Source organism: Pseudochaenichthys georgianus, chromosome 4 (assembly GCF_902827115.2).
Source record: "Pseudochaenichthys georgianus chromosome 4, fPseGeo1.2, whole genome shotgun sequence".
In the NCBI taxonomy this organism is placed as follows: Eukaryota; Metazoa; Chordata; class Actinopteri; order Perciformes; family Channichthyidae; genus Pseudochaenichthys; species Pseudochaenichthys georgianus.
The window spans coordinates 23,644,778-23,667,642 of NC_047506.1; the positions used below are offsets into that span (position 1 = coordinate 23,644,778).

Genomic DNA, 22,865 nt, shown 5'->3' on the forward strand with positions numbered 1-22,865 from the left:
ACAACAAGCCACTGCGTCACCTTTGTTTCTTAAAACCTCCATCAAACATTAGTTAAGTATGGTTCCCTGAGAGAATATAGAGTTTTATAGTGTCCAAAGGTGATAGAGACAGAAAAGAATCATACACCAGCTGGAAAACAATACGTCATCAGCTGACAGGATGAAAACATAATGAATTACTGAGGAGATAACAGAACTTTCCAGATAAAAGAAACCTCGACTGAATTAATGCTGTTCCACTTTTCTTTCTTTTTTTTTTTAAATGTGTGTGAACTTGTTTTTCTCTATATTTTAACAGCAAACATGTTTTACAGGATTAAATGGAGAGATAAAATATGAGTGTGATTTGTGTTGTGTATGGGGAGGCTGATTGAAAGATTTGAAAGATATATGAAACTTGCCAGATTAAAAATACAATGGGCAATGGGAGATATGAAGTATTATCAATCATAGAACGAGTAGTGAGATAGATTAGTAGCTATACCACCGTGTAGAAATACCCTGATACATGTATTTTAGTTAAGTGAAATTACAATCATTTTACAACCAAACGTAGCAAAAGTAAAAGCACTCATAATGACTATGAGAGGTCAATTTAGGGACTATTTAAATAGTCCCTAAATTGACTTTACTTATGACTATTTACAAATCAATGTGAATATCACTTAAGTGATTAAGCTGTTGGAGCTTATGCCAATACCTTTATGCTGTTTGTTAGCTTTAACTAAGTCTTATTTTAACTTAAAATAGAACATACTAATTCATTTTTGATTAAATGATTGTATTATAAATGTTTTTTTCTGCAAAGTCTGTTGTAACTACATGTATCAATGAATGTAGGGTGAAAGTAATATTTGCTTCTCAATTGTAGTGGAGTACAAAATAAAGCAGCAGAAATTGGAAAGTAAAAGTACCGTAAAATTGTACGGTAGATTTACTTAGCTACTTGCCACCCATGTGTATCAAACTGAGGCTCATCAGAGTTTAAAATCAGATATTTGTCATAGTTAGTTTTGTTATATTTGTGTAAGTTGTGATATGTTGTTGGCACACTAACAGGGAAGGACTTGATGTTCCACTGCACCGCGTTCTTCTCGGGCACCCACTTGGCGCTGCCTGTGCTGGTCTTGAACTTGGGTGAGTCAGCATCACTGGGCACTGGCACCATAATGGACACATTGTTGGCAGTGGAGCGGCTCTTGAACTGACCTCGAGCCTGTGGAAGGACACAGAGGACAGAGTTCAAATGTCATTCGAGATCTTTACAATAAAGAAAGGGCGTCCAAATTCAGATCAATACCTAAATGATTATGCAAACTTGTTATTTTGAGTCTGTATGGCCGTCACTGCCTCAAACAGATGGTCAGAGGTAATCCACTTGAGAAGGGTGTGTCATAAATACTAAACAAGTTGCAGTGAAGTGGATAAGCTTTCACCACTGTGTGTGTTTATGTGACACTCATCCTTACCTTCACCTTGATTTCCACACGGCTGTGAGAGAACTTCTCAATCACACTCTCAATCCATATGAGAGGCTTCACCTGTCAGAAGGGGAGAGTGGAGAGCTGAAGTGCCTCACTACAACACACATCACCAGTGACACAGTGGACATCAGAGAGAGAGAGATTGTTTTTACAAGAGAGACAAGAACTGGGCAGCGCCCCTTTAACATCCTCTGTTCATTAAACACCATGTCAGGAGGAGTGGAAACTGTCATTGTTACGAGGCATTGAAATGTGTTGCAGCCACAAAGATTCTTTCTTAGATATTACTTTATTCGAGTAAAGGTTTGGATGTCCACTGTAAATGTCCCCTCTGTGGGACTAATAAAGGTATTCTGATTCTCTTTAGAAACTAATTACAGTATATCTGATGTTGTATTGACACCTTGTGGACATAATCTTTAAGATATATGCATTTCTCTGGCCATGAAGCTCGACTCACCACAGTAATATGATCCAGGGTAGGCTTTGTTTTTGATAAAACTTTATATATAAGGCAATTTATTAATTTATAACAACAAACTATATCAGCAGTGACAGTAACATATAGACTATTTCAAATGTTTTACAGCTTACAATAGTAACAGTAATACATGTACCCACATATATGTGTGTACATACCCACACATGTACACATGCACATACTACATACATACATTTACAGTGGGGCAAAAAAGTTTAGTCAGCCACCAAGTGTGCAAGTTCTCCCACTTAAAAAGATGAGAGAGGCCTGTAATTTTCTAAGGCTACCATCAGTAACACACTACGCCGCCAGGGACTCAAATCCTGCAGTGCCAGACGTGTCCCCCTGCTTAAGCCAGTACATGTCCAGGCCTGTCTGAAGTTTGCTAGAGAGCGTTTAGATGATCCAGAAGAGGATTGGGAGAATGTCATATGGTCAGATGAAACCAAAATAGAACTTTTTGGTAAAAACTCAACTAGACGTGTTTGGAGGAGAAAGAATGCTGAGTTGCATCCAAAGAACACCATACTGTGAAACATGGGGGTGGAACATCATGCTTTGGGGCTGTTTTTCTGCAAAGGGACCAGGACGACTGATCCGTGTAAAGGAAAGAATGAATGGGGCCATGTATCGTGATATTTTGAGTGACAACCTCCTTCCATCAGCAAGGGCATTGAAGATGAAACGTGGCTGGGTCTTTCAGCATGACAATGATCCCAAACATACCGCCCGGGCAACGAAGGAGTGGCTTCGTAAGAAGCGTTGCAAGGTCCTGGAGTGGCCTAGCCAGTCTCCAGATCTCAACGCCATAGAAAATCTTTGGAGGGAGTTGAAAGTCTGTGTTGCCCAGCGACAGCCCCAAAACATCACTGCTCTAGAGTAGATCTGCATGGAGGAATGGGCCAAAATACCAGCAACAGTGTGTGAAAACCTTGTGAAGACTTACAGAAAACGTTTGACCTCTGTCATTGCCAACAAAGGGTATATAACAAAGTATTGAGATGAACTTTTGTTATTGACCAAATACTTATTTACCACCATAATTTGCAAATAAATTCTTTTTTTTTAGATTTTTTTTTTCATTCTGTCTCTCATAGTTGAGGTATACCTAGGATGACAATTACAGGCCTCTCTCATCTTTTAAGTGGGAGAACTTGCACAATTGGTGGCTGACTAAATACTTTTTTGCCCCACTGTAAAGACATTCTAGCTTGTGTCTGTGTACATGCCTTACTGTGAGACAAAATTAGACGTGTGCTCTTACTGTGGCGTGTGTGTCCTACTCACCGTCGTGTTAAGGCGGTAGGACATGAGCTCGCTCTCGCCGTCGGGGGGGGATGAAAGAGATGGTGCGGTCGTTCTCGAAGCGTGACAGACGGACACACTGATGAACTTCACATCCTCCAGCTCCACTGTCTACTCTTCTCTCCTGACACACACACCCACACACACACACACACACACACACACACACACACACACACACACACACACACACACACACACACACACACACACACACACACACACACACACACACACACACCCACACACACACACACACACACACACACACACACACACACCACACACACACACACACACACACACACACACACACACACACAGCACACTCAGTATGCTACCAAGTATGCCCTCTTCTTGTCCCCACATCAGCTGCTACACACAAACAACCTCCAACCTGCCATGCCATCATCTTCTTCCCCACCGAACACTATTCTGCCTCACAAACACTCCCACACAAACACAACAACAAAGTAAATAAACATTGTACTATCGGCGAGAAAATGACACTTCTGACAGCAACACACATCTCCCTAAGAGGCGTTTCTTCATTACCCTGCCAAGGAAAAACAACATTTGCTTTGTTGTCAAAAGCTTGTGATATACTGTTTGTGAAATAATTCCACCTACTAAACTAATGCAGGGTTTATATGTTGGTCTCTTTCAGGAAACACGCCTACAGGGAAGTCTTTATGCCAATGGGACTGTTTTTCTCCATTACATCATTAGTAATTGGACTTTTTAAGTACAAAACCATTTGTCAATTGAGGTGTTTAAAACCAGACAAACACACATAGCCACATGGGGAGTTATTAGTCCTTTGTTTATTGAGGAACAAATACTGTGTAAAGCAATAATCCCTAACACTTTGTTGCTGGATAAAGAATAACATTTAGTTTAGAGATGCAACCACTACTTCACCTTGGATCTGGGAAACCCAATAATAAAAAACATAAATCAGCAGATTAATCCATTATTGGATTATGGAGTTACGAAGTTTGGATTATAATAAAAGATACAAACAGCAACAATAAAAAAAGAGACAGAAAATTGTAAAAAATTCATTCTTTTTACAAGAAAGTTCTGCAGTTAATTCCCTATTTTTGATTAATTGAACAGTTGATCAGTTTTTTAGTATCCTTATTAATATTATGCATTGAGTGTGATATATGTCCCTGGTCATCAGTTTGCTCAATGAACATGATGTCCCTAAACACTACACTACAGTACAGTACAGTAGTGGGTAGGCGTGTGACGTAGTGGGTTGTTCGTAGGTGTTCGGATCAGGGGGTCACAGGTTCAAACCCCACTGCAGTCAGCATGTCATTGTGTCCCTGGGACACTTCACCCCAAATTGCCTATGGGGATTGCCCACAGTAATGAGTATGTAAGTCGCTTTGAATAAAAGCGTCTAACAAGTAACACGTAATGTATGGTAGTGACCAATCAAGCAGCTCTATAAACTTGATCTAACTTCAACTTTAGAAACTCCACAGGAGCACTAGAGAGCCTACTATACACACAAATCAGCACATTGTGTCAGCTGGTTCATTTTATCTGTAAAAATAAAAACAGGCTTTCCTAGACAATTTTCTCGAGGGTGGAGCAAGAGTGCAAACTGTGGCAAAAGGTAGTTTTGAGCGTAAACTCCTCAATGGTGGCATCTTTATTCTGCTGGAGAAAGCTTATGTTCTCCTCCTCTGTGGTTAATAGAGGGTGCTGAGTAGGAGAACACTGCTGTAATAACTGTGGGCCTTTGGGCCTTAAAGCAAATTCCCCATTCAACAGTCACACCTGCTCTGAATGCAACCCTGGACCAGCACTGTAGGGGACACGGTGTGTAAGTGTGTGTAAGTGTGTGTGTATTTCTTTATCTCCTTCTTTATTGTTCTCTTTCTTGAGAGAGCTGACGTGCAGTCGTGCATGAATGTTTTTTTGCTAGCTGCACAATCCTCTATTGATTTTTGCTTTTGTGCTAGCTTGCGAGTGTGTGTGTGCGTGCGTGCGTGTTTGAGTGTGTGACATTTCCTCATGTCAGAGAGGCGGCTGGGTGAGGTCAAAACACTCCTGAACAAGCAAAGCAGAGAAGCCCTTTAGAACGGTATCCGTATCTCTCCCTGTCTCTATTCCAGTTTGTTTTATGTCAGTAACGAACACAGAAACACGCAGGCACGACTGCACGCAGAGTTATCAAAAAGACAAGAAACAAAGGTCATACGGTGCACTCTGTCACTGCGAGGACCTCAGTGGCCAGAAGAAGAGACAGGTGTATGCGTGTGTACATCCCAGGTGGGGATTGAAGATGCATCAGTGTCCCCTGTGGTTCACCTTTAAGGCTGCTCTTCCCTGTTTCTGTGCTTTTAATACACAGCAGCAGACAGGAGGAATCTAATCTGTTGTCTGTCTGCTGTCTCTACTGAACTGTTTTTTATTAAATGGCATTTTGAAAAAAAATCCTGTTCCAAAACCTCTTACAGTGCTGGGATATTGCTGGAGGGGTCAAGAAAATACAGAGAAACTATAACACAAACGTCCTAGCTTTTAAAAGTGGAGGAAACAGGATATTAGGGGCGTGTCGATAAATAGGGAAATAAGGACAATAATTGGTTATAGCCTGATTCTCAGCTCATACAGTTATCTTAAAGAAAAAGCAAATAGACGTCAAAGCAAAACACTTATTCCTATGATATCAAACAAACACACCCCTGATAAGTAATTGATCTTAGAGACATGTGAGAAGGTGTGGAAACTCATGTATGTCATATGATCGAATATTTTATATAAAAAGCCACATTGTCTCTACTGACTGAAGGCTTTTTGTGGGCTGTGTAATTTCATGTACAAATGTATGCCAGTTCTTTCCTTGTAGCGACAGCAGAGGGCAGTGTTATATGACTTATAGTTTCTTTCATGATTTGGCTGCCTCCTGCTGGGATCAAATGTGCAGATCAGGCAAATGACTGCGAAATTATATGTAAAAAAGTGTAACTGCTGAGGACGAGAGGGCAGAACCCATTCTAATATCTGTATAAACATTCAGCAGGAGTGTGTGTTGCTGTAAGTGTGTTTGTTTGATAATTATTTGTGATAATTTTTACTGCGAGTATGTGTTTTTCCCAGACTCCAAAACACAGCGGGGGGATTGTGTGCTGCATATACAGGATATCCAAAGACCCTCACCTTTCATCTGCAGGGCTGTAGCCTGGGGGGGGGGATTAACTGAGAGGCAAGGAGGCTAGACAGTGATGGAGCCTTTCCCATTCAGTAGGGAGCGGTAGGGGGGAGGAAAAAGAGAGGGAGCAAAAAGGGAGATGAGAGGGAGAAGGGGGAGAGAGTGCACGACCAGACAAGGGGAGATGTTGCAGTGGGAGACGTTATTGGAAACAATTGGGAGAGTAGGAGGAGAGGGGGAGGGAAGATGAGGAAAGATGAAAGCTAAGCTGAGTGTGAGATGTTAAGGAGTGAGGGGTTTAGACAGAGAGAGGAGGTGAAAGTGTGAGTGTGAGGCTGAGTTCAAAGCAAGTGCTCATCCATCAACCAGGAGCATATTTACATTTCTTTTTGGCTTTTATCAGAATTCTAGCAGTAGGAACTGTATATTTAGACTGCATACTTTTATTTAAATTACAATACAGCTTTCCCCGCTGATAGTTTCAAGTTCTCCATCAAAAATGTCAAATCTTAAAAGCTTGAGATGAAAGAGAAACATTGACGTGTTCCTCTCGCATGTCACTGTCTGTATGTGCAATAATGTGTTGTGCAACAATACCATCTTACAAGAAGTCTAACTGGAAGGGAAGATGGATAAGGAGATAGACCCCGGTTTGGTGATGTAGACACAAACCACTAGACTACACTCAAACTATAAAAATTGCATTTTCCAGAAGCACGTGATTTGCATTATTGATTCACAATACACATGGCATGTAAAGTATTTTAATTTAAGATATGTTTATGTCTCTAAATTGTCCACACTATTCTCCTCTTATATGTGCTGAATGTGACTGAAGTGAAATGTACTGTTTATGTGACTCTAATACACGATCATTAGTGTTTCACTCAGATGTGTTGGACACTGAGCATGAGTCACTGTTACTTACTGCCTGTGATTTCAAACAGCACTTTGTCATTGAGGCCCAGTCTGAGTTCAGGCATCCCCGACAAGACCACGTTGAGCTTGATGGTGCCCACTATTTCACTCCGCAGTACATTGCCATTGGCGTTCACCTATAGTCAGAGGAGCAAAGAATCTCGTTTAACAAGAAAAGTATGAAATCACTCTTGAAGAATAGCATTCTGATCACTTTTATGAAGGCTATGATAATCAGCTTTTAAATCTCAGCAGAGCTCACCTTAAAGTACACAAGCTTTACTGTAAGACTTTAAGTTGCTATATTTAAATAACGATAAACAGATCAGTAGTGCTGAATAACCACAACTGCTCAAAATTGATAGAAATAAAAAAACAAGCTGGATCTACCATGCACAATCTGTGGGACAAGAGTGAAGAGCTCTCAGTATGTGTGAGAAATGTAAGCACACATCAAGATGAAGAACCTCTGAAAACATGTGTGTAAGGTCCCTGGTTACAGAACAGGAAGCTGCAGCTGCAGATTTGTAGAAGTGCCTTATCAGTTTCCTTTTGACTCATAAAAATGAGCAAATGTGTCCATGAGGTGTTGCTTCAAGGACACTAGATTCAAGAGGAAAGTCATTTCTCTTCCTGTGGGTTTTCAAAGACAGCAGCGTGTCCATGTATACAAAACATTTCCACTTCTTAGCTGCACGATATCTGGGGCCCTTGTCCGTTCTTCTCAATAGGTTTATATAAGTCTTAGAGCCTTATAGCATCACATTATCTCACGGATCAGTGGTTACTTTGTGTGAATCATAGCTGGCAGTAGAAGGTCAGAGAGATAAATAAAACAATTATAAATAATTAGAAGAATATAATTACTCAACTTCTTCTGAGTCCATTTTATTAATTGTTCTGAAGGAGTCGTAACATGGCAACAGTGACACACTTTGCCTGAAGGAAGCACACAACTCTAAACAGAACTGTTAAATATAACCCATCATTTTTTATTTATCATCATTATGGGAGGATGATGGATAAAGCATATAGAACTGACATTGGAGTTAATACAGTAAGTGCATAAAAAGTATATATTGATATGTTCTGTTTGACTCCAGGTGGCCTTAGTTATTGTGTAAAAACTTGATCTGCAAACCAAAACATGTATTTAATTAATAAACAATAGTTTTTTATTAATTTGTATAAATGATTGTATATTCTTTGTATTAATAGTAATATTATTTTAAGGGGCGGTTAAAGACCCACCTCTTCCGACAGGCCTTTGGGTCGTTGGAGGAGGTGAGTTAGTGGCTGTCTTCTTTTTTTTCTTTTTTTGTTATGGGTGTTTTGTCATATGTTTTATCCTATGTATTACTTGCTGCCGTGTTATGCCTTTTATTCTACATGTTATAGTTGTACTGTGAATTGTGTCCTGTGTACTGTACTGTAAAGCACTTTGTACATCCGTGTTGAGAAGGGTGCTATATAAATAAAGTTTTACTTACTTACTTACTTATTATATTGTGAAATATATTGGATAGTATGACAATAAATTGTACATTATATCAAAATCTGGAATGGCTGCTTTCTTTGTTGAGTCAGATGTGACTTACTGACAGAAAACATTTGACATTCCGACCCTCTCCCTCTACTGCAATAGCATCCTCTACGGATTACCCAACAAAATCACCAATAAACTCCAATATGTCCAGAACTCCGCTGCCAGCCTGCTCACCTCCACCCGCCGCCGAGACCATATCACTCCATAATAATCACCACATTCAAAACCCTCAACAACCTGGCCCTTCCCTATCTCTCTGACCTCCTCCACCGTCACATCCCCACTCGTTGCCTAAAGTCCAGATATGCAAAACCCCTTAAGACCACCAGGACTAAGCTCCGGACCTGGGGAGACAGGGTCTTCTCTGCTGCTGCACCCTCTCTCTGGAACGCCCTCACCAGCCGCATCAGACAGTCAACCGCTGCACCGTCATTCAAACAAGCACTCAAAACCCACCTTTTCAGACTTGCCTTTCCCTGTTTAACCCCCTCACCCACACCATTACTCTGCCAGTTCACAATGCAGTTCACCATTTTTCTTTGTAATGTTTCCTATTCACCTATCGCTTGCTTTGTTTATTGTTTTGTAAAGTGACTTTGGGTATCTAGAAAAGCGCTATATAAATTCACTGTATTATTAATATTATATGCAGGAAATGTGGTTGAGACAATTTTTTTTTCCCTCACCAGTAGATTGACTGACTCAATGACATCCATGAAGACTTCGTTCTTCCTGTACTTGATGCCCTCTGACCGCCACGACACAGCGTTGGTGACAGTGGCAGGAGGTCGAGGAGCCCCGATCTCCAATTTATGACCCTGCTGGGTGATGTACCTTGAGGAGAGGAAGGCAGAAAGACCTTTAGAATCAGAATCAGAATACCTTATTAGTCCCACAGACGGGACATTTGCAGCGTTACAGCAGGAAAGAGCCACAGACAGCTTAGTGTTGCATATCTTACATGCATTAAAAAAAGTACTAAGTTATAATATAATAAACAAACAACACAACAATATGCTAAAAAAGTACTAAGTTATAATATAATAAACAATATGCTAAAAAAAGATAAAAACTAAAAAAGTTACATAATTTTCAAAAATACAGATCAAAACAAATCAAATCTTCAAATCAAATCCTGTAGCAGTTCTTAGGATTTAGCAGCCCGGTATATATTACAGTTATTAAAGATGGCATATGTATATAAAGTATATATTACACATAAAGCACATATTGCACATAGTTTGACGGTATTTAACAGCAGCAAGTTACACAATTTACAAAATACAATATACATACCTTGTAACAGTAACAAGGGTTTAGCAGGTTTTATGATCATTTGTCAAACTGTTTAGTAATTAAGTGTGAAACACCTGAAATCCCACAAGGGCAAAGTCCTCATTAAGATGCCTCAGACACAGACAACATTTTAAGATAAGAAAATATCAAGAAATGGCTACAGCGTTTAATAATAATTTGATTTCCTGATCTCCTTAGGAGTAATATAATAAATCCTATCAACAAAATAAGATTCTTAATAAAAAAAATAAACAGAATAATGTTTCATAGTATTAACACAATCCATCTTCATAATTTCGTTTTCTATTTTGTATTAATTACACCTCATGATTAAAATAAATTAGCTATTCTAGTCTAAATAAATGACAGAAGGTCTTTATTCATGTTTATTCATGGGTGTAATTGGAAAAGGGAGATTTACATAAACCTATTGTGACTGCAGCCAAAGATAATATGACTTGTATGCATTTTTTACAAGACACTAAAAGGTGTTGCACTGCTCATGTCTTGAACCACCAGGAAATAAAAGAACCACCACTTAAATAGGATTTAATGATCCAATGATATTCATTGATATTGACAAAAGAAAAGAGATTAATGCAGTTTAAAATAATAATAATCAATAATTATTGTAAGTGCCCTAGCCCAACTCTATAAACATAAATCAGTTTCCTCTAATTATATATGAGAGTTATCAGTAAGAATATCTTTTTTCTATCTGTTTTTCATTCCATCCATCCCTTCATCCCTTCATCACTGCACAGTACAGCAGGCTGTCTCTTTATGTACAAGGTGGCTAGTTTGTTTTAACAATCCTCGTTCTGTGTCCAGGGAGACATGATGAACTGCCATGAGAATAGGATGCCGCTTAGAAAAACAACATGTGATCTGGCCTGTATTCAGCACCTGCCCCCCTGCCACTGTTCACTCCTACTGCACAGGATAATTCTAATGTATGCCATTCGATTTCCACTGGAATATAATATCCAACATATTTGATTGAAGTATAAGTGATTATTTGGTTCATGTATTTATGGTGTACAACTTTTTTTACATATGAAACCAATGATCTAATATCTGTTTGGCTAGGAAACCTACAGTATGGTGGCAACACTGTTATAACTTAAACATTTATTTTTTGTGTGGCTCTATCTGTAAGGAAATTCCACTCTCCCCCAAAACATCTGACACCAACAAGGTGTTTGAAATGGTACCCTTGCTGAAATAGTGTTAAAGCAGACAGGGCACTAATCTTGGAATGACATTGTGCTTGTCTCATGTGCATGGGTATGTATGCGGTATTTTCTTTTTAAATAGAGCAACTGGAATGGTATCTGTGTTCCATATACAGTTTCTAATTTAGGAGAGGCTGCACATAGTTAACACGCCGAACAACCAATGTTTTTATCCTGCTGCGGACTACTTTCCATACTGCACTGTGCATCTGGTAACACACATTGCAATTGTATAATATATCTGGTTCTTGGTACAACTGTTCAAAATATAAAAACTGATATTTCGCTCAAATAACTAAACTGTTTCTCAGTCAGGATCCATTATCATTCATTTGGAGTTGTGTTTCTGCTGAAAAGATACATGTAAAATCAATATTCACACTGTTTTAGCTCAATTTTTGGTCCCTATGAACTACTGAAGTAAAATCTCTCTTTAACTGCGCAATGCTTCAGTTTGTTCACCAGCTTGTTGCACATTTGTGTCTGCTGAGCAGGTAGTGTACAGCCATTCTTTAGAATTCCTGGTTTTCATTAATACGATGCTATGATAGTTAAACAATGAGATGAAACTTGATGTTATCATCTCCTAATGTTTCCAATGTCAACACCCAAAAAGTGCTTGATAAACACGTTTTAGATTGATTGACAGATTGAGGCAGTATGTTCTCCCTAGTTTTCTGTCCCAGTTCTTCCCACATACAGGGTGTCAAACCCATTTTGGTACTGTACACAGCAAAGAGCCAAGAGATAAAAGGCGCTGACAAGTGGGCTTGAGGTCGACTTATGGTTGTTTTTGTTGCTTCACTGTTTGTTCTGTTTTGCCCTGATTCCCCCTAACCCGAAATGCTAATGAAAGAATCTGGAAGCGGAGGTTGGCAGCAAACTGACACATTAGCATAACAATAGGAATCACAAGAAACACACACACGCATGAAGATTCATACACACATGAACACATGCATCCCTGCACTCTCACTTACTCAGTCTCTTACATCCACCCACACATACAAGCGAGCGCACACACGGAATGTGTGTGTGTGTGTGTGTGTGTGTGTGTGTGTGTGTGTGTGTGTGTGTGTGTGTGTGTGTGTGTGTGTGTGTGTGTGTGTGTGTGTGTGTGTGTGTGTGTGTGTGTGTGTGTGTGTGTGTGTGTGTGTGAAATGACAGTTGTGTGAAGAAGCAGGGCCTTTCTGTCTGAGAGTCTTGAGTGTGTCCAGCTGACAGTGTCATTGTGTCTGAGTGCCAATAGGAGCCTGGTAATTATCAGCCCTATTCAGACACTAAACACATATACACTGTACACACACACACACACACACACACACACACACACACACACACACACACACACACACACACACACACACACACACACACACACACACACACACACACACACACACACACACACACACACACACACACACACACACACACACACACACACACACACACACACACACACACACACACACACACACACACACACACACACACACACACACACACACACACACACACACACACACACACACACACACACACACACACACACACACACACACACACACACACACCTCAGCCAAACCTTGGTGCACAAACAGCAAACTAACTAGCCCAATCACATTTAAGACTTTAAAAGGGTAACATAATGTACAGGGAAATTGTGTGATTTTATAATGTAACCATTGATTAGCAGCAAAGCGTATCATGTGTACACAAAACGAATGATACTGTGGTATTGTAAAGTAAATGTTCAGCATTCCAACAAAACATCACAGTGCACACTGCACTATGAACACATAACTTTTGTGTGTTTTAGTTACTTCGAGAATGAGAAACAACAAATAAAGCCAATGGCACAACATAATCACTATGTATTATTACTTACCTGTCTGTTGGTCACTTACAGTATCAAGTACAAAGCTGGTATCTTACTTAAAAATGCTCACGTTTTGTTCTTGATGGCTGGTACAGGACTGAGTGCCTTAGTGCATTACAGCCTTTGAACATTTTAAACTTTGACCTTACACCCTCATGTGCAGATGTAATGCTACACTTCAAATGCCCAAACAGAGAGCCCAAACACATAATTGATAGTCAAGTTGAATGTAAATAATTAGGACCTTTTTCATGGTTAAGGAAAAACATTGGTACAGTAACTGAGTAATGTCTCCTTACTCTTGTAGGATCTTGCTGTCCGTTGTCTGAGGAAAACCAAAGTCCATCACTTCGTCCATCAGCTCGTACACCGTCACAAAGTTGTCACGAATACTCTCCTCCTCAAGCTCCTTAAAGTACTCCTTAAATACCTACAAAGACATAAAGACAGACGTAGTTTGACACACACTGCATGTTATATTTTCTAGCCGATTATGTATTACATTGCATTGCATTTAGCCGACGCTTTTATCCAAAGCGACTGTACATGTAGCTATAAAATAGGCAAGTCGTTTTGCTGTACTAACGTGCTTTTTATTGGTTGTTAAAGTGTAGATTTATGCAAGCTGTTGGCTTTATTCAAGAAGCAAACACCTGTCATAAGATGTTTTATACAAAGTAGCAGCATCGAAAAGATAAACTGTATAGTCAATGGGAAAACAGCCAATGCAATAGAAAGGGTAGTTGCATCTCATGTTGTCAGGGGATAATGACAAAAAACACCTTTCATGCTAGCCACAAATAAACATTAAAAAATGTGACAGGGAAGTGACCATATAGTGTCAAAATCGACGGTCCCAGCATATCTTCTTTTTTTTTTTGATACAATTTGACTTAAACTTGTAGATTTTCTGTAATGTTCTACCTCTATGAGCTTATTCTCGTTCCACTATACCTACTTTAAGCACAAGTAGCAAGTAGAAGACTTGGACTTATGCAAACAGACTCACCTGGATGATTTTATAAAGAAAGGAGTACACCAGAGCAGCGTTGGCATTCTTCTTCGTCATCGCCACCACTGGACAGACTGTTAAGAAACAACTACATCTACAAGTGACAGTATTTGAGCTGAAAAACTAAATTGTACAAACTAGAAACTGTCGAGACAGACACATGCAGTGAACCTCTATTAGTGTGCTGAGGGTGGTTGTGAGATGAATGCAATGAAATAAATCCTAAAAGAATGCATCACAGTAGCAAGCAATTGAGAACATGGCCACAGGGACAGGGAGGTAAACCAACTCACATGTCTAATGTAGTGCACTGGGAATACCACTTACTCACAACTGCAATATCATGCTGAATTAATAATGTGTAAGGAAATGTGACTGCCCAATCTTGCATTATGAGAAGATATATAGCGAATTACACATCACAGTGAATCAGTGTTAAAAAAAATAACTGGCTGTGCGACATGATGAGATGAAAGAGAAGCTGAGAAGCCGCCTGCTGCTGGGATGTGAAGCTGGAGATAGCTGAGGGTAGAGGCCATTCAGCTCTGTGTGTTAAAGGCTGTACTGTACATCGCTGCTACATTTTATATTCAGACATGAACTCAGAAGGATACAGTAAAGGTTGCTGTGTTTGATCCACAGGAAGTGTGAGGAGCCATGGGTGACCATAGGTGTCATCTCCGCCTCCTCTTCTCTCTTCATCAGGATGGGCATAAAATGGTCGATCTCACTCATGTCCATGTTCCCCATGTAGTTACGGCAGATTAGCACCTGAAACCATAATGTTAAACAAAATAAATGAAGTCAGAAGATATCATAGTTGAGCCTCGACACTGTCATTAAATGTGCATAGGGCATGTATATGAAACCTGAACACTCAAGCTTAAACATGCTTTAATAGCTACTGAATAACCTAAAGGATGGAGTTTGCACCATTTTCCAAACTATCTCGAAATGTAATGTTCAAACTGTGAGTCCAACTTTTGATCATGAATGATGAACGACCACCTTCTCAACTTGAAACAGAAGCCAAAGCCTACTTTACGAAAACTCAAGAAACTTTCAGGTTTTAAAAGATAACAAATGTGTCACTACCTTACATTAGAAATGTGTCCACCATGTAGTATGACTATGAATGAGTTATTATTATTATTTCTCAATCAACATACAAATATAAATGGCAGAAAATATTAGTTTTTAGCCCTTCAAATATAGCAGTGTTCTGCTTTTTAATTTAGTAGGAAAAAAACTGTAAATGAGGCTAGCTAGCAAGTCAATGACCTGTGGAGACCTCTATTATTGCAGCTTTTCCCCATACTAAAAACAGAGACTCCTACAGTAAGACTGCATGCAAACTGTTGCCTTTGAATGGTCAAATGTCAATGCAAATTGCTGTATTAAAAACATCTTTCTTTGAATCTAAGAGCCTGATATTGTGACATTTATTGAACAAACAAACTCCATTTTAGTACACTAAAATAAACCCATTAGCCAAAGAACAACACATGTCCAAACACACAAAGATGACTCAGAACTGCAAAAATCTAAAGTGGTGTTCTTATCATTATCTTAAATATCACAGAATTGCAAACATATTAATGTATTTTCAATTTTTAAACATAATTATCTATTCACTTTATTTTATGAAATACAATATATATTATAATATTTTATCTCCCTATCATAGTAACACACATGCACACAACACGCTGAGTCAGCAGTCCTGTTAGAGTCCCGACACATGGAAATGAAGAAAGAATAAAAAGCTTCTACGTTTGACTGATCTAGAGGACATGCACGCACGCAGACACAACTTCCCCCTTTCTTTAATAGAGTCTGTTGCGCAGGGTCACACAGGAGCGCATACAACAAAGGCATGAGGAAATAAGAAATGAACAAAAAGGAAATGCCTTAAAAGTAAAGTAATCTGGGGGAGAATAAAGGATATGAACAGGCCACTGCTCGGCTTCTGAGAGAGGAGACAGAATCCGCAAAGCAAAAAGGTCAGAGGCCACCAGAGACGGAGAGTGAGGTATAAAGTATAATAACAAATCTTTGCATCAAAAGAAATTGCAATACTGACGACCCCTGTAAGAAATCCAGAGGTTCACTTTGTAGTTCTGGAAGTAAACTTTGATGGAAAAACTTTACAGAAAGAATGTTGGAGGCAACTGAAGAAAGGTCAGTCTCAACGGCAAATGCAGGATGAGATCATAGGATTTACTTGAACAGCATTTCTAAATGCCGAATCCATACGGCTTTAAAGCTAGTGTGTTTCACATCGACAAGTTAAGAGTTCATGCTATTTTAGTGCTGAAACAACTATAAAAGTGACTCAATCAACTTAAAAATGAAAACAAATGAATAATCACATAATTATCAAAACAATACCTAGCATCTCATATGTGAGGATTAACTGCCTTTAAGTTTTTGTTTTTTTGGAAATGTAATGTCTGTGAGTTTAGGAAAGACTTCCGGGCAAAATAAGCTATTTTAACGATATTATCTTGATGGGTTTGTGAAAATGTGATGGCTTTTTTTGCATTTTTCTGGAATTATTCAAACAAAATGAGTAGTCCATTATTGTAAATCCCACTCATTCACAACCTACACAGACCCAAACTCCACATTGTGCAAAATGCTTAAAACTTGAGTTATTTCTCGTTTTTTCTAAAATAAAAAGGTTGATTTCTGCTTGAAGCAATACAGAGATTATTCACAGAACAACACTATCAATGTGTTTCACTAATCCTGTGAGATTAAATCAACACATTTCTAATGTAAGGTAGTGACACATTTGTTATTGACTGCTCTTTTACCCTTTCTGTAATTTAACATTGTTGTTAAATTGATGCGTGTTTGTCTTTTTTCTGAAAAACTGCATTTTCTTTTTGAGAGCTATTTCAGTCAGCTGAATGCGGAGATAGCAGCACGTTGAAGGTTCCTCCTTTGACAATCCAAACTGTTTGGGGCTTGAAACTGTGACAATGAAGTCTTTGCTACAAGACAATCACAATGATGGTTTAGAATAGTTATTATTTTACCTTTAAGTTGTTAAGGTTATTTGAAAGTCAACATATCATTGTGATGTCACGTTGGTTTGAATGTGTGTCAGTTACACTTAGTTTGAAAAAGTAAAACATCAGATAGTGTTGAATATTCAGCAGAGGCAGAATACATCAAACAGAACACCTCACACAAGCAGTTAGCATATTTCATGCCCCAAAGCAGAGTGCAGCTACTTCATAATCCAGGTCTCATTCAATTCTACTGTGAGAAGGCACGATAATGTCTGATAACAACATTTCTGGGAAGTTGTGATGGCATTTACAAATACTTGCTAAATCAATTCAATCACATTCCCATAAATACATGATTTATATTTGGCATGTTTCTTAAACAGGTTGAAATAACAATAGGTTAGCATAGATACAGCTTTAATATAAAACATATTCTAGCAGAAATAACACATTTAAAGAGGTAGAAGGGAAATAGGACTCCTATACTATTGCCTATACTCAGGATATAGGCAATGAAGATAGTTAAAAAGTAAAAGGATGTATACTGTAGGCTACTGATGATACCTTGTTTAAAATTGCATTTTCTACATCAGAATATCATACTGAGGTTATCCATTTCCGATAAAACTGTGAGTCTATTTTTGTTGGTAACTGGAATGTTTATAAAAACAACAGCAGCATATTTTTCCTTAAAACAACTGGTGGCCTTAAAAGTCCCAGAGGGATTCTGGTTTCATGCATTTTTTTTATTGGGACACACAAGGCAATCAGTGACTTTTCACAATGTGTGAAATCAATAGGAACCACTCGCTCTGACGTCTAAATGGAAATAGCAACCTCACTGGAGTGTATCACTGAAAGGCAAACAGGAACACCCAAAATCCTACAACTCTATTTTCAGGACGTTTGGAGAAAAATTGCAACACAAACCTTAAAGCATAACTCTATCACCACTGTGAGAGAAACCTCACAAAAGGATAATTGTGATGACACTTTAGAGTGACGAGGCTGTTAACTGTACAGCTCACTTGTAGATGAAATAATGGCACATTGAAGGCTGCAAAAAGGGCTAGTGAATTGGTCCATTAATTGCAACTAGTTAACATTGTGCATGCTCACAGTGCTTCTTTTTCTGAACAGCTAGAGGTTTGTTGTTGCTTAAGGCTACCAATTCAACAAGAGTCAACACACAGGCAAGCTGGCAGCTCTGTAAGGCACAGCGGTGCATTGAGCTCACAGCGATGATGTTAAATTGCTGTCTTTCAGTTGATAGTTATGTTTACCATGTTCATCATGTAAGTTTAGCATTTAAGCATGGTCATATTTACTTATAAACAGAGGGAACTAATAAGGCTGATTTAAATGCTGCTAGTTTTGCAGGTATTCGGTCGTAAATCAAAGTATAGGACAATTTTAACATTTGGCCTTAGGGTGAAGCTCAAATACAAGTCAAAAGATCAGCAAGTCATGAGGATTTATCTGATGGGCATCAAAAATGTAGTTACAGAAAAATGTTATCTACAGTTGTTGTTGTTGTTGTTGTTGTTGTTGTTGTTGTTGTTGTGATATTTCAGTCTGTACTAAAGTGGCAGCCACCTAAAAAGTGAGGAGCAAAACTGACTGAAAATATAGATAACTCTCATACATTTACACTTTAATGTGGATGAATGTGCACTGATCAAAAACTAAACACAACATGGGAAACTATAGCAGCTATAGCTCTTTTGGAAGCACTGTTGTAAATAAAACCTTACACTTTTATGCTTCTAGCTAATTAAATGTGCTGCTATTTCAACCAAAACTTCAGTCCGGACAAATAATGCCGTGCTGATTTCAATAGCGTGACATTTCAGTCTACACAGTGGGTCCCAGCAGCCAGCAGTGTGTGGTCTAGGGCCCAGGAGCTACAACTTGAGACATGAGGGTGGGGGGGCAAAAGGGCAGAGGCGGACACTGGCTTCTGTAGTAGCTGTGTGTTTTCAACTGTGTCTATGTGTGTACTGGAATGACATGTCTGTCTAGTTTTTGTTGTTATCCACGATGAGTTAAAACAACAGTTACAGAGGAGAAAGGACCCCCTCCTGGTCAGGAAAGAGGCGGGGGGGGGATTAAAGGTGAAGAGATTCTGAGTTGCCCCAGGGCAGAGACAGATAGATAGGGAGAGAACAAGCCTTTAATCTGTACAATAAGACATCCAGGCTATGATGGACTGATCCTTGTTCTTGATGGGTATTGTCAAGCATATAAGACTTATTCAGCAATTCCTTTACTAGCCCTCAAATGAATTAACCCTGTGAGGTTCAGATATCAAAATACATTAAAGTAAGAAGTAGTAATATTCTGTGTCCTCTTTTATTTATCCTATGCTAGAGTGCATGTACAAAAAACTCCAAGGCATTAAGAGATTCATTAGAAATGTATTTCATAAACAATTTTTAGATACTGCTAGTGATTTGAGGATTACTTCATTAGTAAATAATAAAATAATCCTCAAATGATTGGTCAATAACTTTCCTAATTAAAGGAGACCTATCATGCTATATTTGAATAATATATTGTAGGGCTATACCTATATAAGGTATATTTATACTTTTTTTTTTTTTCAAAATACCAAACAGATCATGCATTTTAGCCATGCCTCATTTCGCTCTATTTTGCTCTCCTCCACCTTGTCTTTGCATGCGCTGCAGCTGACCACGCCCCCTGCAAAGGAGGGGGCCGAGTTACGCGGGTAATTTGCCACGGCAACCTCTCATTCGCCTGATTGGTGGACAGTTGGCCATATAGGCGGAGCTCCTCGTCACTGACGTCACACTATTTTCAAATCTGTATCAGTCTGTATCAGATCCGCTGTAGCCCCGTTTTTAGAGATTTGGGTATGGAGGAAAAGAGACAGGGTTGTGTTTTCTGACACTTGGGGAGTTCCCTGACACACCGGGGACACATATTCATGTATAAAAGACGTACAAAAGTGCATTTTGCATGATAGGTCCCCTTTAATTGTTTGGACTATAAAGGTCACACAATAGATACATGTGCTCAAACAGTATCAATGTTAGGTTTTAAAAATTGCTTCCGGGTTGAATGACCAACAATTAAAAAATATTCAGTTTACAATGATATTCAATCTAAAGCATTTACCAATCGATCAACTGATAAATTGACTGGATCATAACTTAAACTCTAGAAAATGAAGCAGAAGTGCCTTAAAGGAGAAAGGAAACACCAATTACAGTTATAATATTCCGGTAGTTTATTCATTTTACAATGGATATTGATCGTAATATTTATTGTATATGATATTACTCGCCAAAAGAAAATTAATTATCCGCCGGCCGGGTGGGGAATTCCGGGACCAGGCCGCCGCCATTAGGGGAGTCCCAAATGGTGACGTCACTGGCTGTGTTTTCGCTCCACCAGAAGTCAACACAACGTAGCAGATATGGCAGCGATGGAGGAATTTTGCAATGAGATCGACGTTTTGAACGATGAATTTGACTATTCGTCGGGAGATGACATTGATGTGGAAGCATCTACAGTTACCAGGCATCCCATGGCCTATGCTTATGAACCGATTCGGTCGAATAGAGTGGCATACGATCCGGAATAAAAAAATAAAAAAAACACAATGCTAACAGTGAGCCTCTGAATTAGCCCCGAGCGAAAATGCTAACCTATTACTGCACCGAAAATCACTCCTAGCTCCCTTATTACTTATCCTAGCCGCACATCCAACACATCGTTTATGATCGCAAGGAGACACAGAATCTAACGGTGCCCACCTCAACACTGAAAGATACAAACTCGCGAGGTTATCCACAAAAACGTACATCAAAACAAGTGGCGCTAGGTACTAACATACGCCAGGCTAACGGCTTACCTTCCTCATTGTCTGGTCTAAACTGGTCTTCAATGGCATTACAACGATAACAACGATGATGTAGTTAATCCATAGGTTAATATCCAATGGGGCTGTGTCCCCTTTGAAATGTTCTGATAATCTATAAGCAATACAACTGCAATTCCGTTATCTGCTGTCCGCTCTGTGCTCCGTGCGCTCTGGGTCCTGCAATACCATCCATTGATAGCAATACTAGCCTTTTTAGGGCTGTTTTCGACAGATGAGCGTGTGTATGCCAGTTTAATTAGTTGAGCTATAGAACACCCCCAATTCTCTATTGTGCGTCATAATAATAGCTACCATTTAGTTTGGACGCGATTGCGTTAATTAATAAGGTCACACTGTGTCAGTAAATACATGTGTGAGCTAGTAATCTGGTAGTGCTGCAATATTTACCTCTCTCTCGGCAGCTGAAGCAACTCGTTTGGTGGCTCAAACTTCACGTTTGTTGACACTGTCATTGTCTTGCGCGGCCGACGTGCTGGGACGGTCGGTGTTCCCGACTGCATACGTTGAGAAATCGAATATTGTGGGAACAGATCCTGGCTTCAAATCCAATGTTTTGTATTGAACCAGGCATCCAGACTGGACTTTGAGCAGCTTCTCATCCTTTAGTGGCAGCCTATGGAAATGTACTTCTTCCTTCTTTGTATAAAATCCATTTGTGCAGCCTGGGGCAATACAATAAACTCCTGACGACGACCGTTTTCTTGTAATGTAAACTACTGGTGCATTGCACGCCATGTTGTTTGTTATTGAGTTTTGGCCCAGGAAGCCAGTCAGTGACGTCACTGGAAAAGTCCCGGAGCAATGGAAGCGCCCATGGTCATTAGGCACGTATTTCAAAAAGTAAATTCGCGTATCTCGATCGTTTACATTGGAAATAGACTAGATAAATACATTTCCTAATGGTAATATTGTCGCATGGAAAGCAGTTTGAAAAGTGTTTCCATTTCCCTTTAATGAGCTCATTCTACAGAAAAGGTGGAATCTGGGTGATACAAATCTGCTGAAATATATTCCTTCTAAACACATCTAAAACCTGTTAAATAGCAATAACTAACTCTTAACAAGATTAATCCACAACAAGTAGAGCTTAAAGTATTTTTATTATTTGTATACATTATATAAAGCTTATTTATTTAGGAACGTCACTGGTGTTACGTGTTACCAGGAAGAAGAGTAACACCAGTGACGGTAACACCAGTGACAATTTGGAGAAAACACTACCATTTTTAACAAAATGTCTGCCATGTGTCAGACCAAATATCAGTCAACATCAAAATTGTTTAACTCTTCAAAACAATACATTTTCCCATTCTATGCAATGAGTAACACTAATGACAGACTTGAAAGACACACGTAACATTTGAAGATAAAATGACACCTTTAACAAACAAAGTAAGAAGTATCTGACTTGTCCAATGCACTGCCTCAAAGTATCTCTTGTTACAGGAGGCACTTCAGAGACAGTACATTACTTCAAAAATACAAAAATACTACGTTTTTTTTTTACCATTTCAGTGTTATATTTAATGTATGTAATGTTATGTAAATATGAATGAGATGTATTTATTGAAAAAAAATATTTTAAATGAAAACTATAGGCTCCA

At 39.0% G+C, this 22,865-nt stretch overlaps 1 protein-coding gene across 1 annotated transcript in view; it reads right to left on the reverse strand.

Moving 5' to 3' along the window:
- Positions 1-22,865, reverse strand: part of ap1m3 (adaptor related protein complex 1 subunit mu 3) — a 32,604-nt gene that overhangs the window by 8,740 nt on the left and 999 nt on the right. The window contains 10 exon segments of the mRNA XM_034081388.2: positions 1,058-1,216; positions 1,470-1,541; positions 3,253-3,300; positions 3,302-3,357; positions 3,360-3,391; positions 7,367-7,497; positions 9,593-9,740; positions 13,619-13,749; positions 14,329-14,396; positions 14,946-15,102. Coding sequence (XP_033937279.1) covers positions 1,058-1,216; positions 1,470-1,541; positions 3,253-3,300; positions 3,302-3,357; positions 3,360-3,391; positions 7,367-7,497; positions 9,593-9,740; positions 13,619-13,749; positions 14,329-14,396; positions 14,946-15,102 — 1,002 coding nt within the window.